The sequence below is a fragment of the Podarcis gaigeae genome, assembly GCF_964106915.1.
Source record: "Podarcis gaigeae genome assembly, chromosome: 2".
Taxonomy (NCBI): domain Eukaryota; kingdom Metazoa; phylum Chordata; class Lepidosauria; order Squamata; family Lacertidae; genus Podarcis; species Podarcis gaigeae.
Window position 1 is genome coordinate 41,121,783 of NC_139679.1, and position 13,566 is coordinate 41,135,348.

Here is a 13,566-nt window from a genome sequence, read left to right on the forward strand (position 1 = left end):
GTGGGTTCGAGCTTCACGTGGGACAAAAGATTCCTGCATTGCAGGGGTTGAACTAAATAACCTGCGTGGTCCCTTCCAACTCTAAATTCTATGAGTTACTCGAAGAACCTTCTTGACTCCGCAGTCTCCGACGCCTCCAGGCCACGTTGGCTGCTTCTTCACCGTAAGCGCATCTCTGCAGCAGGGACGGGGCGGGCGCGTGGAAACCACGGCTTGCCCGACGGGGCGGTCTGGTCTGGTCTGGTCTGCTACGAAGCCGCCTCGGAAGCAGCTCGCCAGCCTCGCCGGCCCCCTCTCCGCTTTCCTCTGCCGCGGGCTCTTTAACGGCTCATTAGCCAATAAGAATGGCTAATCGCCTCCCGCAGTTTCCCCGCTCCCCGCCCACGGGGGCGGCGCGGTTAGCCATTGGCTGCCTTTGCTCCACCAAAGGGGGCTAATTACCATGCGGCGAGCGGCTCTTATAGGCTCCGAGGGGTGCCAGTCAGGCGCGCCTGCTCTCCGCCCTCCCGCGCTCCAGCCTGGCCGGCCAAGGAGCGCTGCTGCGCTCGCCACTCGCTGCAACCGCGAGCGGGACTAGACGGGTAGCGAGCGAGCGCTGCTGCTGCCGCCTCGCCTCCCTCCCCCCCCCCGCCGCCGCCTCCTGCGCTCGCCTCGCCGTCCGGGCCCCGCGAGCCATGGTGCCGGGGTTGCCTCCCGCGGGCTGCAGCCTATGGGCCAGCTGCGCCTGAGCGGCGGCGCCCGCCTGCCCCCCGATGCCCCCGGCGCCCCTGCCTCGCCGCCGCTGCTTCCCCCGCCGGGGCGGAGGAGGCTGCTCGCGCTGCTGCTCTTCGCCATGCTCGCCTTATGGCTCTGCGTGCTCTATTCGTGCGCCGCCGGGGCGTGCGCCTCCGCCGCGCCGGGTCTCCTGCTGCTGCGCGGCTCGGCGCCTCCTGCACGGCGGGCGCACAACCCCGCGGCGCTCTCCAAGCTGCTGCTGCTGCGGGCGCCGGGCTCTAAGGGCCAGCTGAGCCCCGAGCAGGAGAACAACGACGAGGACGACGACGAGGACGACGACGGGGGGAATAACAATGGCAACGGCGGCGCTGCCGCGGATTCTCCTCTCAGCCCCATCTCCAGCTTCCTCAACGGCTCCGGCACCAAGCGGCTGCCCCAGGCGGTGATCATCGGCGTGAAGAAGGGTGGCACTAGGGCGCTGCTCGAGTTCCTGCGGGTGCACCCCGACGTGAGGGCCGTGGGCGCCGAGCCCCACTTCTTCGACCGCAACTACGAGCGGGGACTCACCTGGTACAGGTACGCCCAGCCTTGGGGAGAGCGTCCCGGACCTTTAGCGTAGCCTGGCGCCCCCTTCGTCGGGGGCGAGCCGTTAGAAGCCGGTCAGAAGGCGTAGCCCACGGGAGACCCCACCAGGGTGTGAATGGACGGCAACCCGTCCACGTGTCTCCATCGACCCAAAGTGGGAGATTTCCCTCTGTCCCACTCCTAGGGAGAATGCGACCCGCTTAACTCTCTAGCAGTTTACTGGTTACTTCACCCCCAAAACACACAGGGCTTTTACTGGGTGTTGATGGGTAGGAGTTAAGCGGGTAAGGTAAGAGAGAGACCCGGGCCGAATCGTCCTGCTTTTCCATTGTACCAACAGTACGCGCGGTGAAAGCCACCTCTGAAGCTCTTAGTTTGAGTTTGAGTAGCCTCGACTCCCAAGTAACGGGTTTAGACTTGTTCGAGGGTTCCCCCTTCTCCCCGCTTTCCCTTCCCAGAAAGAGGGATGCGTGTAAAATGTGTACGGGACTGTGGATGTGGATGGAAGCGGGAATTAACCGGCGTGGGTCAAGGTGGGAAGTAAGCAAGGGAGGCCACTGGCCCTCGCGGCGGAGCCGCATTTGGAGCCTGTAAGTGGGCTTGCCCACACGCCGTGTCGAGGGTCCTCTCCAAGCCGTGTTGTTTCGAGGCTCCGGTGGCCTCTCGAAGGTCTCCCCGCGCGGCCTCCAGTGTATCAGGCATCAAGTGTCCGTGACCCTCATGATGGACGGGGTGAGACTCGGTTGCCCTGCAGTTATTGTTCCATTGGGGGCTGTTTGTGTGCGCGCGTATTGGGAGGGTAGCGGGTGTGAGGCTGATCCGAGGGCCAGGAAGGGAAACTCCCCCCCCCCCCGCTTCCAAATCGGTTTCAAGCTCCGTAGCCGAACTCGCTCTAGATCTACCCCACTCCCTCTCTCTCTAAAAAGCCCGCAGCCCCATTCAGACGGCAGTGAGGTCCGTGTGTATCTGAGCAGCGCGCCGACGAGCGAGTTTGAAGGCAGCGCAAGGAGGCACCGGCCGTGCGCGGAGAGGTAGTGAGCTCTGTTGGGCGAAAGGGAGCACTGCAGCTCCTGCTCCGCCAGCCCGCTCGGGATTCTTAATATTTTGACACGGGAACCCGGCGATCTGCTGTGTCGACTGAATCTCGGCAAACGCTAATGAAAGTTAAGCTTCCATAACTTTCCTAGACCTGCTTTGTGGAGCAAACGCGTCTCCGTGGGGTGCTTTTTAAGGAAACTGGGATTTAAAACGACAAATAGATCTGGAATGGGTTGGAGTTCTTTGGGCAGTTTCACGCGTCCTCTGGGGGTGCGAGGATGATTTTAAGGCCTCGTAGTAGCGGTCATACCCACCCGATCCCGCCTAGTTTAAATTCTACAGGACTGGGAGAGTTGCCCTTCCCAATCTAGACAGCGGCGGCTTCACTCGGTCTCCTGCGCGCCCTCTTCCTTGTCATTTGCAACGGCAGCTCCTTGCGCGCTTCACATTTCTCGGTCCTTGGCCGATGGACTTCTCTCTTTGAAATGACGCTTTAGAGAGGGAAAAAAAGTTTTAAACAAAAATGTCCTACTGAGGGCATGCAAGAAAAATAATAATCCAGAGTTCAAAACGAGAGCAGAGAGTGGAACGAAAGATCTTAGGCAACGGATTTTCTTAAGATCAGCCTGTGTGGTTTGACTTGCGAGCTTGATCTCTCCGTCCTCCTGCTAAAGGAGAGAATTTTATTTGCGGGGGGGGGGGGCAGAAATCCTTCGCTACCTTATGGGGGAAAGTGCTGTAGACACCAGTTATCAAGCCAGCGGCAGGTGAATCTCTCCTCTCCTTCAGATGCATGGGAGAGGGGGAGATGGTGCGATTAAAAAAACAACACCCTGCAGCTTTTAAACGGATCTGTCCGCTGACCTTCTGCGCTTCATGGGGACTGACTGCAGACCTGCGAAGAGAAGCCTCAGATGCATCTGTAATGGGATGCGGTCGTCGTCTGTGCAACATGTGTCAGGGCATGGAAATGAATCCTTGTACAGTCGAGGTGTCCATTGATTTATAGGGTGGTGATAACTTGGAGGGAGAGCCTTGTCTGTTATAAATAAAAATGGTTTTGATTTTACATTCCAAGCCCTGCACTCAGTCAGGTGACTTCCACTTCCACCCCCCCCAAAAAAACCAGCTTGCAGAACTTTGAGTGAATCTGTGCAGGGAGATGGGAAAATTACAAATCCAAAATCCAAACCTGTGCTATGCTAAGCACATGGCCGAGTTGCTGTTTGTGAGTGTGTGTGTTTTTAGAACATTCTGTTTTAAATAGGATAGGACACAATTTAAAACATCTCACAGGGAAAAAGGGTTTGATTAAGGAAGAGCCAGAACAGTGGCAACGATTTAACATATACCAATCAATAGATGTAGTTGTTGCTTTCAGTAAAGGAAATTTGAGATGTATTTGTTTTTAAAGTAAAACAGAAAGACACAATATAAACGTATTTCGAGACGCCAAGCTCTTTTGCTCATTTAGGGTCACACAAATGCTTCTTGGAGGAATTGTGGGCCAAGTAAGCAAGAGTGCAAAGCAAGGGCTTCCTGCCTTCTGCTCTGGCAGGAGGATCAAGTCCGTTGTTTGGTAGGCAGGCTGTGCTTGGCCCAGTCTTCCCGGCTCCTTCCTCCCCAGCTCTCCTTTGTCACTCCCACAGCCCAGCACCACAGCCTTTGATTAGGGAGGCTAGTGCTAATTTTGTTAGCCGAGGCTGTGAAGAGCCGGATCTCTGTTATCCAGGGTGACGGCCTTCAAGGTTTTCTAAAAGATCCTCCCCAAACTACTGCTTGTAGCTAATGAGCAGAGCTGTCAGGAAGACGAAAACCATTAAGTGTTGCTAAAGGCCAAACTAGGGGGGAATTTTCAACTAGCTTAGAAGTTGCGGGTTGGGTGGATGGAATGGGAGCCTGCATTTAAAACTCTTCCTCAACTTTGCCTAAGTGGTTTAACTATTTTTTTGGGAGGGGAAAACTTAATCACTGGAAACCCACATGCTTAAAGGTGTGCATTTGAAGTGCAGTTTTCTTAAACGATGAAACTCAAAAGCATTAACATGTAAGGTGGCTGGGAAGATGGTCTGTGCTATTTGTCATTCACAGCTGTATTAAAGTAACTAAAGTAATGATTACCTCCCATTGAACCCCAACTTCACAGGATTTTTATTTGGCATTTGGCATGATTTTGGCTGATGCAACCACCTTTTGATCAAATGTGTATGTCCGCACTTTTCTCGGTGCCAGTCTTATTTTCAGGATGGCTTTTAAAAAGCTGGGCCTTGCTGGATAAGTGCAGAGAGTCTGGAGTGCCAGTGACTTGATCGGAAATGTTTGCAGGTTATGCAAATATGAATTATGCAGATTAGCTGGATGTCCAATTGTTGCAGGCCTTGGAAAGATGCTAGTTGAAAGAATGGGAACCAAACATATGACCACCTTAATTGCCTAGAATAATATTCCAGCATCCTTGAGGAAACTGAAATAGGTTTAGCACTGGGTTTATGAGCTTTCCTCTCTTCCTCCCTCCAGCCACACAAGCCATGGAGCATGAGATTCTACCTGCTTGGCATATTCAGCACAATCCTGCAGTTTTACTCCTTTTATTTCCTCTCTCTCTTTCTGGTCAACTTTCTCCTTGAGACTGGCTCAATGTATGCACAGTTACTTGGGAGTAAGTCACTTTGGATTTGTTGAGGATTCCTCCTGAGTAGACAGGCATAAAAATAGCACTATATGTAGCAGCATCTCTTTTTAAGACTGGCAGCCTTGCATATAGTATCCAAGCTTAGTTGAAGCCACTTTTATGTCAGCTGGAACAATGTTGCCTTAAAGGAGATGACATGTCGAAACGGCAATAGTTACAGGTGCTGATCTGGCTGGTGGCTTTTATGTAACAGGGATGTAACAGTTTTCCTAATTAAGGCCCAACTGAGCCCTTCTACCCGCCCCCCCCCCCACTTTGCCAAATAGTCAATCTGCTGCTATTTAAAGGAAGGACTTCTGTGCAAGAGAAAAATCAATGTCTAGTTAGGCAAATGATAGTTTCTTAAGCTAAACCAATATACACAAACTTGTTCTTTTGAACTGAGGTGTACATTTTCCAAGGAACATTTTCCCCCCTTTTTTTGGAAAATAAAAAAGACTCCAGCTTAGCACTGCTTTGAGTTGAAGCTGAATTATTAAGGGCAGCTTGATTTCAGCTGCAGCGCACAACATGCTGCTTTAATAGTGGGCTTTGTTTTGTTAAATCACTGTCTACGAAAACTCTGAGAAATAGCTTGGTTCTCTCACAAACAATTCAAGCTGCTGTGAAGTTGTCACGTGACACAAACTGCCCGTGCAGCAACGGCAAACCATTTTTCAGCTGAGTTACTTCAATTTGATTATTATTGAAACTAAACCATCTTAGTCTCCTATATGATTTTAACAAGCTCTTGGATTGGGGTGTTAGTCCTGTTTTAATAAGACTAAATTGTCTTATGGTAGTTCAGCTGGGGACTGTGACTTGTGAGTGGAAGCCATGATACGTAAACAAGAATAGATTTGGGAGGGATCTATAACGGAGGCAAGAGCCTGAGTGGCAGATTAATGATTTCTGCTTTAAAATACTTTAACAGTTGCAATCAATTAAATGTAGGTTTTAATTTCACTCAGCAGCACCCCCCTCCAAGAAAGGGTGTTTAGAGTATAACTTACTGTTGTAAACAATGCTTTCTTAAACAGAACCATGTCCATTCCCTTCAGCAACCAAATATTAACAGAAACTAAGCTACTATGTGTGCCTTTTCAAAAGTAGGCACCTCCCTTTCAAAAAAGAAAAGAAAAGTAAGCCCCATTTCAATTAACTGGAAATCTTTCCTAAAAGTAAAGTATCTAGGACTTCAACTTTGTAAAAACTCCACTGCCAAGTGCTTGAACTGATGTACGATTTTGAACGCTATCTTTCTCCACGTTGCCAAAGCAACTTCAGAGTTGGCGATATGTAATGTGACAGCATGTTAGTAGAACCATACTGACTTTTCCTAAAGATCTTTGTATACTACTGAATTTTATTTTGGCTTTTAATGGCTTCTATTTTTCCTCTTTACTAGATTGACACCAGACCATTGTAAGTCTATAGGCTACATTTTTATGGGACCTCTCCACCCTATCTCTGCTCTGATAGCTGAATTCGCTCAAGTTTTGGGTTATGGCACAATTACATTATTACTGAGACAATAGCCACAAATCATAATTCAACTTACTTGATTTTATGGGGAAGAGAAAACTGCAGTAATATAGCCATTGAAGTAAATGAGAAGTCTTTTTTCAAATTCTGCAAAGGCTATGAATTTTTTGCAGCTAACTCATCACGAGGAAGCCATTTATGCACAAGTGTGACCAGGATTAGGGACTAGTTTAGGATATTATTTTTTATCAAAAGGCTCGCCTCTGAAGGGAGATGCAAGTGTTCATCGTCAGCAAATTCATCTCTTGTGCGATATGTTTCAGCAGGAGATCTGCCACTTGGACTATTTGAAATCTACAATTTTTGATGAGGATGGTTGGTTACTGCCATGACAGGCTTTTAATTTTTTTAAATTCATTTTATCACATTTTCTGTCATCATTCAAACTCATTTCCAAGTGAAAATTTTGTGATACTTTGGTTGGTCCTACTTAAAGGTATTGCTGTGGATTTTGGAGATTTTTTTTTTTAAACTATTTTTAAAAATTCTTATGGAAGACCCTGCTTCTGGTGAAAATTAACAAGGCATTGTAGGAGTTGTGTGTATCTGATTAGTTAAGCACCCCTAAATTAGTCAACTATTTTTTTTAGACCCTAGCCTAGAACAGTTGGCTCTTAAAGGGAAGTGGAGGAAATGACTCCTTGGGATTTTCTGTTCATATTGACCGCAAAGCTTTCAATGTTATCTATGATTAACTTCAAGGTTAGCCACCTTGAACTATTGAGAAAAGGTTGTGTGTTTTAAAGCAAGCAAGCTTCCATATGTGCAGTATCAAAACTGAATTGGGGGGAGACTATAACACACCTAAAACATTTTCAGCCTCGGATAGTGCAGCCTCTGCTCAGAAGTAAGCCTTGTTGCATTCAGAGGTATTTATTCCTGGATAAGTGTGTACAGAATCACACCTTAATTTCTGAGTTAAAATGTTAACAGTAATCTCAAATGGAAATGCTCCTGAGATCTAAACAGCAGCATTATCTCTAACTTTGCTTAGGCAAAGGCAGCAAGCAACTCTATATATGGCTCTTGAGTTAGCAACAGCTAAACAGGGTAAAACTGAGAAGAGAAAGTGTTCAATATCTGCAGCATCTCTTTAGCTATTTTTGGAAAAGTTTGATCCTCAATAGCATCCATAGCATTTTAAAAAGAACTATGTGTGGCTGGCTAAAGAACTGGCTGTCATGGTTTTATTAGCGAAATTATGTTAAAGCATCTTGAGTTCTGTATTAAATTAGCGACCTAAATTAGACTGTAAAATGGTTGATTAATCCTTCCCATGTAAAGAATGGGTACGCAGCTAATTGCAAATGAGATTCCCAGATCCAGTAAGTGGAATAAGTCAATATTTAAGAGAACACTTTGCTTTAGGGATGGGATTGCCTGCACTAGCAGAACCACACTACTTACGCTTAAATGATTCACCAGAATAAAATGCCTCTTGTTTTAATTAATGTATCTATTAGTCTAAGGCCAATTCAGCAGACATGCAAGCAGTTTTCCTCCTGGAAAAAACTACTTCTGTGAAGCTAGTAATTATGCAGTTACAGATATGGGGCTCCAAGCAAAGATCATGGTGATTATAATAATCTTAAGACTATGAGGTATCTATTTTGGATTTGGCTTATTTCAGAACATGGAGCATAGTGGGACCTCTGAAGAACATCCTGTGGTATTCTGACGAATGTTGTCATGAAGTTGTGCAAGCCTAAGCACAACGGAGTTAATTAAACTGAAGTTGCAGTTCTAAATGTGCTTACCTGGGATTAAGCCCTACTGATCTTGACCTGTGTGGATTGTGGTGCTACTCTACTAAGTGTGTTTAGGATTGCATGGATGCTCAAAGGTGAGCCCTGCTATGCTCATTTATACCTACCCCAGATAAGTGCACATGTGTTTCCAAGCAAGAAATTTCAGACCCGAATGCATTTTTGTATTCTGACTTGTGCACAACTTTAGTCTGAATCAGTTAAATGGTAAAACACCCCCCTACATTTATTTTGCATTTGTAATATGTACACGATTGCTAAACTAGAATAATTTTGTTTTCGATCTTAAAATCTTATGCCACCCCGATCTCTCTCTGCTCAGTTGTTTGTAATGGGAAGAGATTGCTAAACTTCACACTTCAGGCAATGATTCTAGTGCAGGTTTCTTTTTGAAAATATTTCTGCTTCTGTTGCACAACTCCAAAAAAAACAGCAGCCTGGTAGCTGAAGGTCTTTGGAACGTACTATTTCTGTTTAGTGGCTTCAAACAGTAATGTTTCGGCAGGAAAGGAAAGGAAACTGGATCCAGCTATTAATGCTATATAGTTACAAGCACTAGAGTTCCTGGGTTTTTGCTCTCTCTTCGGCACTGACTCTGGAATCCTTGTGGACAAAAGCAAAGTGGGAGAAAATGGCCCTTTTTGCAGCCAAGCTTGAAGGATGCAATCACTTTCTTTATGCAATCGAAGGCTTCTTAAAACCTTCAGAATAACTTTCCTGGTATTTGAACAATGCTTTCAACCTAACTTTCCCGTCGCTATGTTACCCTAATATAATATAATTTTTGGGGGGTGGCAGCAGTTGTGAAAATTGGAGATGTGGGTAACTTGCTGAAATGTACACACACACAGTCTACCAAGCTCTTACCAAACTTGTGAGCGCAAGTTTTTACACTGTGAAAAGAGTTAATGTGCAATGCTGTTTGGCCATTTAAGAGTATAGCAAATTACATAATGTCAAGAATTTTTGTACCAAATGGTGTAAATTTTGAGGGAAGGTTGTCTGTGTGTGTCCTTATGTGCAGCTGCGTGGTTTCTGGTTTTGGGGCCTTGGGCCTCTCCTTATTTGCTTAGAAATTGGAAATTCTTTCTACTTAGATAGAAATGTCTGGCTGTGGAAGCAGTGGCTAGAATGCTGATGCTTGATTCCTAATGAATAAAAACAACAACACCTAGACATTGACTTCTGAGAACTGCCAAATTTTAGTCAAATGCTAAAACAAGAACATATGATAAGATAAAGTATCCCAGTAGTCTTTGGTCAAATGTTGGATGCCATTTTTCAGTAACGGGAATTGATCCTGTCTGCCTTCCTATCGTGCTTGTTAGATTTTCCATATGGCTCCCAGGTTGATTAGCAAATATGTGGGAGAGAATGGAAAAGAGCTCATTGTTCTCTGTGTTGGATGCTTTGCTGAAGTTGTGACCCTTATGACTTAAAAATCTCCTGGTGTCCTAAGCTAGTCCCACCCTCCAATACTGAGATTCTTTAGTAGGAGGCAAGCATTCTTTTGGGGTGGGGAGAACTGCCCCTCCTCCCCTGCGTCCAAATGAAGGTTGCTTGTGCATCTTAGACAAATAGAAGGAGGGCCCAGAGACTTGGGTTTTATACACACTATACCTTTGAAGCACATTCTTTCCCTCAAAGAATTATGGGTGCTGTAGTTTATCTACCACAGAGTTACAATTCACAGCAACCCTTAACAAACTACAATTCCCAGAATTTTTTTTTTAAGAGAAATGTACTGTTAATGTGTTTTCAAGTTATAGTGTCTTCACAGCATTAGTTGTAGACCTGTGTTTTCTTCTCCACCGCAATTAATTCCATAGGAAACCTTCTGTTTTCACATTTCTGGTGGCAATGGTAACTTGAGAATTCTGAATGTATTATCCTTTCCTACTTTAAACCTTGGTCTAGTAAGCTGAGTCTGTGGACTGATACATGCTTGCAGAGTTGTATTTGTACGCATTGTCTGTTCCTTGATTTGGGAAGGCTGGTAGTGGTAGCACCCCTGTTCTCAGTGTATTGGGCTGGAGATTAATATGGTGTCAGACTGGTAGGATGCTGACATGTCACATCGGGGGAAAAACCTATCAATTACTCCCTTGAAATCTGGCAACATGAACTCCGGGGCTGCTTCTGGGATTGGTGCTTAGATAACATTGGGACCTATAAGCAATTGATGTACATGTTTGTTAAGCCCTTGGACTGGGAATAAAACCCCAGAGGGAACTTGGTATAAGAATGCTTTGTAAAAGAATTGAGGGTTTGTTTGCCACCCTGGGCTCCTTTGGGAGGAAAGGCATAATAATAATAATAATAATAATAATAATAATAATAATAATAATAATAAATGGATTTCTTATAACAGCTCCCCATCCAAAATAATAATAATAATACTTGAACTGAAAAGCTGGCCTTCTTCATTTTTGAAAAATGATTGAGTGGAATCGTAGACACTGCTTTAACATTCTGAACTTTGTCCAACTCTGTTCCCTGAAACAAACTGTAGAGCAAAGTTTTGTATCTGATTTCATGCTGCATCAGCTTCAGGGGCTCTTCACTTCTACTTCAGAATATACTTACAGCCTCTTGAATGAATGAAGCTCTTTGGAGACAAGAGCCTAGCACAATTCAAGATGGGGGTCTCCCTACTCTTTTTCATCCACTCTCCAAGGCACATAATGCCTTCCAGTTTGATTCCAGCAGGCCCCAAATCACAATGTCTTAGTCGCAGCATGAAGTTATGAGGAAAATGGCCCCCAAAGGAGGGACGGGCTCTTGTGATCCATCAGCAAGGCCCTTGTGTTTCTCTGGGAGCCTTCCTTCAGATTGCAACAGGAGCGTTGAGTTGTTCAGACAGATGGCAAAGATTATTTCGTGTTGCTGAGATTTCAGTGCACTACTGTTTCAAGCATGTCTCCCAGTGCGGCGCAAATGATGCGTTCTTCCCAGCACGGCGCTGACGGGAACTGCTTTGTCTTCCCTGATCATGTTTCACAGCCTCACCTGTTGAGGAGTTGATTCTTCCCACCCCAACCCCCCACCCCCGAAGTTGAGCATGCGCCGGAGCGGACATATTTGGCTGGTGAGTCCACCCATGGCTCTGAGTTGTGGTGAGACTCTGGGGCCGTCAGTGAAATGGAACGTTGCTGAGTAGCGTAAAAAAAGTGATGATGAAAACTTTCTGCGTAGGCTTTTCTCTTGGTGGTTCAGGGATAGTAGCTCTTTATTAGAGACCCATGTTTCCCAACTCTTGCTCTTTAGCAGACTTGTTATTAAGAGCGGAAAATGGGCATTCCTATTTGGCCTATTCAGTCATGAGCAGAAGCTAAATAACTTTTTCGTTGTGTCCGTCTCAGCTGCTGCATTTGTCAAATCTGGATGTCTGTATTATGTGCCATTTCTGAATAACATGCTCAAATAATGAAGGTGTGTATTTATGTGTACAAGTGCCATCCTAATTCCCTTCACCTCAGATTTTAGAACCAGTTGTGTGGCACTTTCAAGACCTTAACAGGCCAGTTCTGATGGCTTGTGAAGCAAGCCTATGTGTTTGTGTAGTCTATCGTACTCTGGGCCAGTCCACCCATGAGGCAAAGTGAGGTGACCACCTCAGGTGGCAGGATCCACAGGGGCAGCAGAACACAATGTAGAGTCTTATTCCCACCCCCTCTTGCATCTGATGTAGATCTTAACTCATCCCTTCTTCCTTGGTGGGGAGGGAGGCACCATTTTGTTGTTCTCTTCAGGTGCCAAAAGGTCTCAGGCTGTTCCTAGATGCTCTTTATTTTGAGAGATTGTACACTTACAAGAAGTGACTGGGTATGTGTGCTGCTAACAAAGACCTCTCCTCCGTCAAAATGGCTGCATTCATCTACATCTTGGGGATTACTGTGTTCATACACACATACATTTCTGTGAGCATGAGAGGCCACCTGTGCTGAAAATGCTGGCTGTATCCAAGAATGCCATCAAGGCCTGCACATCATTCAGTTCAGCAACTGTGTAAAATGTCCAGCTTGCCCTTTTAGATGGAAGGCTAAAATGAGAAACTTAAATCTCCTCTACTGGATTTAGCGCCTGGACATTCTGCTTTGCAGCTTCCAATAGTTAGTGCTGAAAGATAACCAACATCCGTGCTCTTTTGTTGTTGTGGAGGACTGGTGATCAGTGAGTCAAAGGGATAATAAATAGGCCAGAGCTCTGCTGGGTAGCAAACCATATGGCCTCAAAGCACAACAAATTCCAGGTCCCATATATTCCTGTAGCCTAATTACAGGGTTGGAAAGCAACCAAGGCTGCTACCTGTTGTCACTGTGTGGTGTCTGAAATGATTGAGGAGCTCTGTTGCTCTGTTGTGTGATGTTTGCACTCTCAGCACCGAGTTCTGCTGCCCTCGAAACAATTTAATGCTGGGCTCAGTTTCCCGGGTTTAATGTGTTGTATCTGGCCTTAAAAAATATTTTAAAATCCTTGTGCCAAGAAACATGAGCTTCTTTGACTAGCGCTCGTTATATATAATGTGTGCTGCATGCTGCCTCATTAAGAAATGGGGAAATCATTTTGTCAACTGAAGTGATGACTGCAATGTATATGTACATGAAATTGCTTGCCAGTTCTCCGGATTGTCAAACAGATTTGAAAGCCAATAACAGGCCAGCAGCCCCATGACTGGAGAGATCAGGCTTGCTTTGGCTGCATCAGTCACTGACATCCACTTGGCCACCCTTGTGTGTAATGCTAAAAGAAAAAAGAAAAGCAAAAAGGTACTTCTGTTTTGGGGCAATGCGTAGGAGGGTGAAACCTCTCCCATTTGCTTGAGGACAAAAAGAGCAGCTGAGAGCAGCTCTTTCAAACAAGATCCAGTGGAATATATAAATTTGCATTAATATCAATCACCAGCAAAAAATTAGTTGCATAAGTGGCTGTCAGAGATGAATGAGATTACTTGCTGCTTTTTGTTTTAAGCAGCAAATCAAACTTAGCATCTTAACTGCTGCCTTGGAGGTGGGGAAGCTGTTCAAAAGGTTTGACTTGATTCCTGACAATTAATCACTGGCTTTACCCCTAAATACGGCTGGGTGATACATTGATATACCATCCAAAACTGGTTTGAAATCCATATCGTGAGATCTGTTTCATAGTTCTTGACCTGGCAATATATTGTGAATCATGGTGTATGTGTGTGCTATGCAAAAATCACAACGTGGGAAAAACCCTTCTCCAAGGTCAGGAAGTCTGTGC

At 45.7% G+C, this 13,566-nt stretch overlaps 1 protein-coding gene across 1 annotated transcript in view; it reads left to right on the forward strand.

Annotated features, from left to right (window-relative positions):
* The first annotated feature begins 487 nt into the window (after nt 1–487).
* LOC310838464 (heparan sulfate glucosamine 3-O-sulfotransferase 3B1-like) overlaps nt 488–13,566 on the forward strand; it is a 31,211-nt gene continuing 18,132 nt past the window's right edge. Inside the window, exon 1 of the mRNA XM_083725924.1 lies at nt 488–1,290. Coding sequence (XP_083582050.1) covers nt 710–1,290 — 581 coding nt within the window. The 5' untranslated portion in view covers nt 488–709. The remainder of the gene's footprint in view (nt 1,291–13,566) is intronic.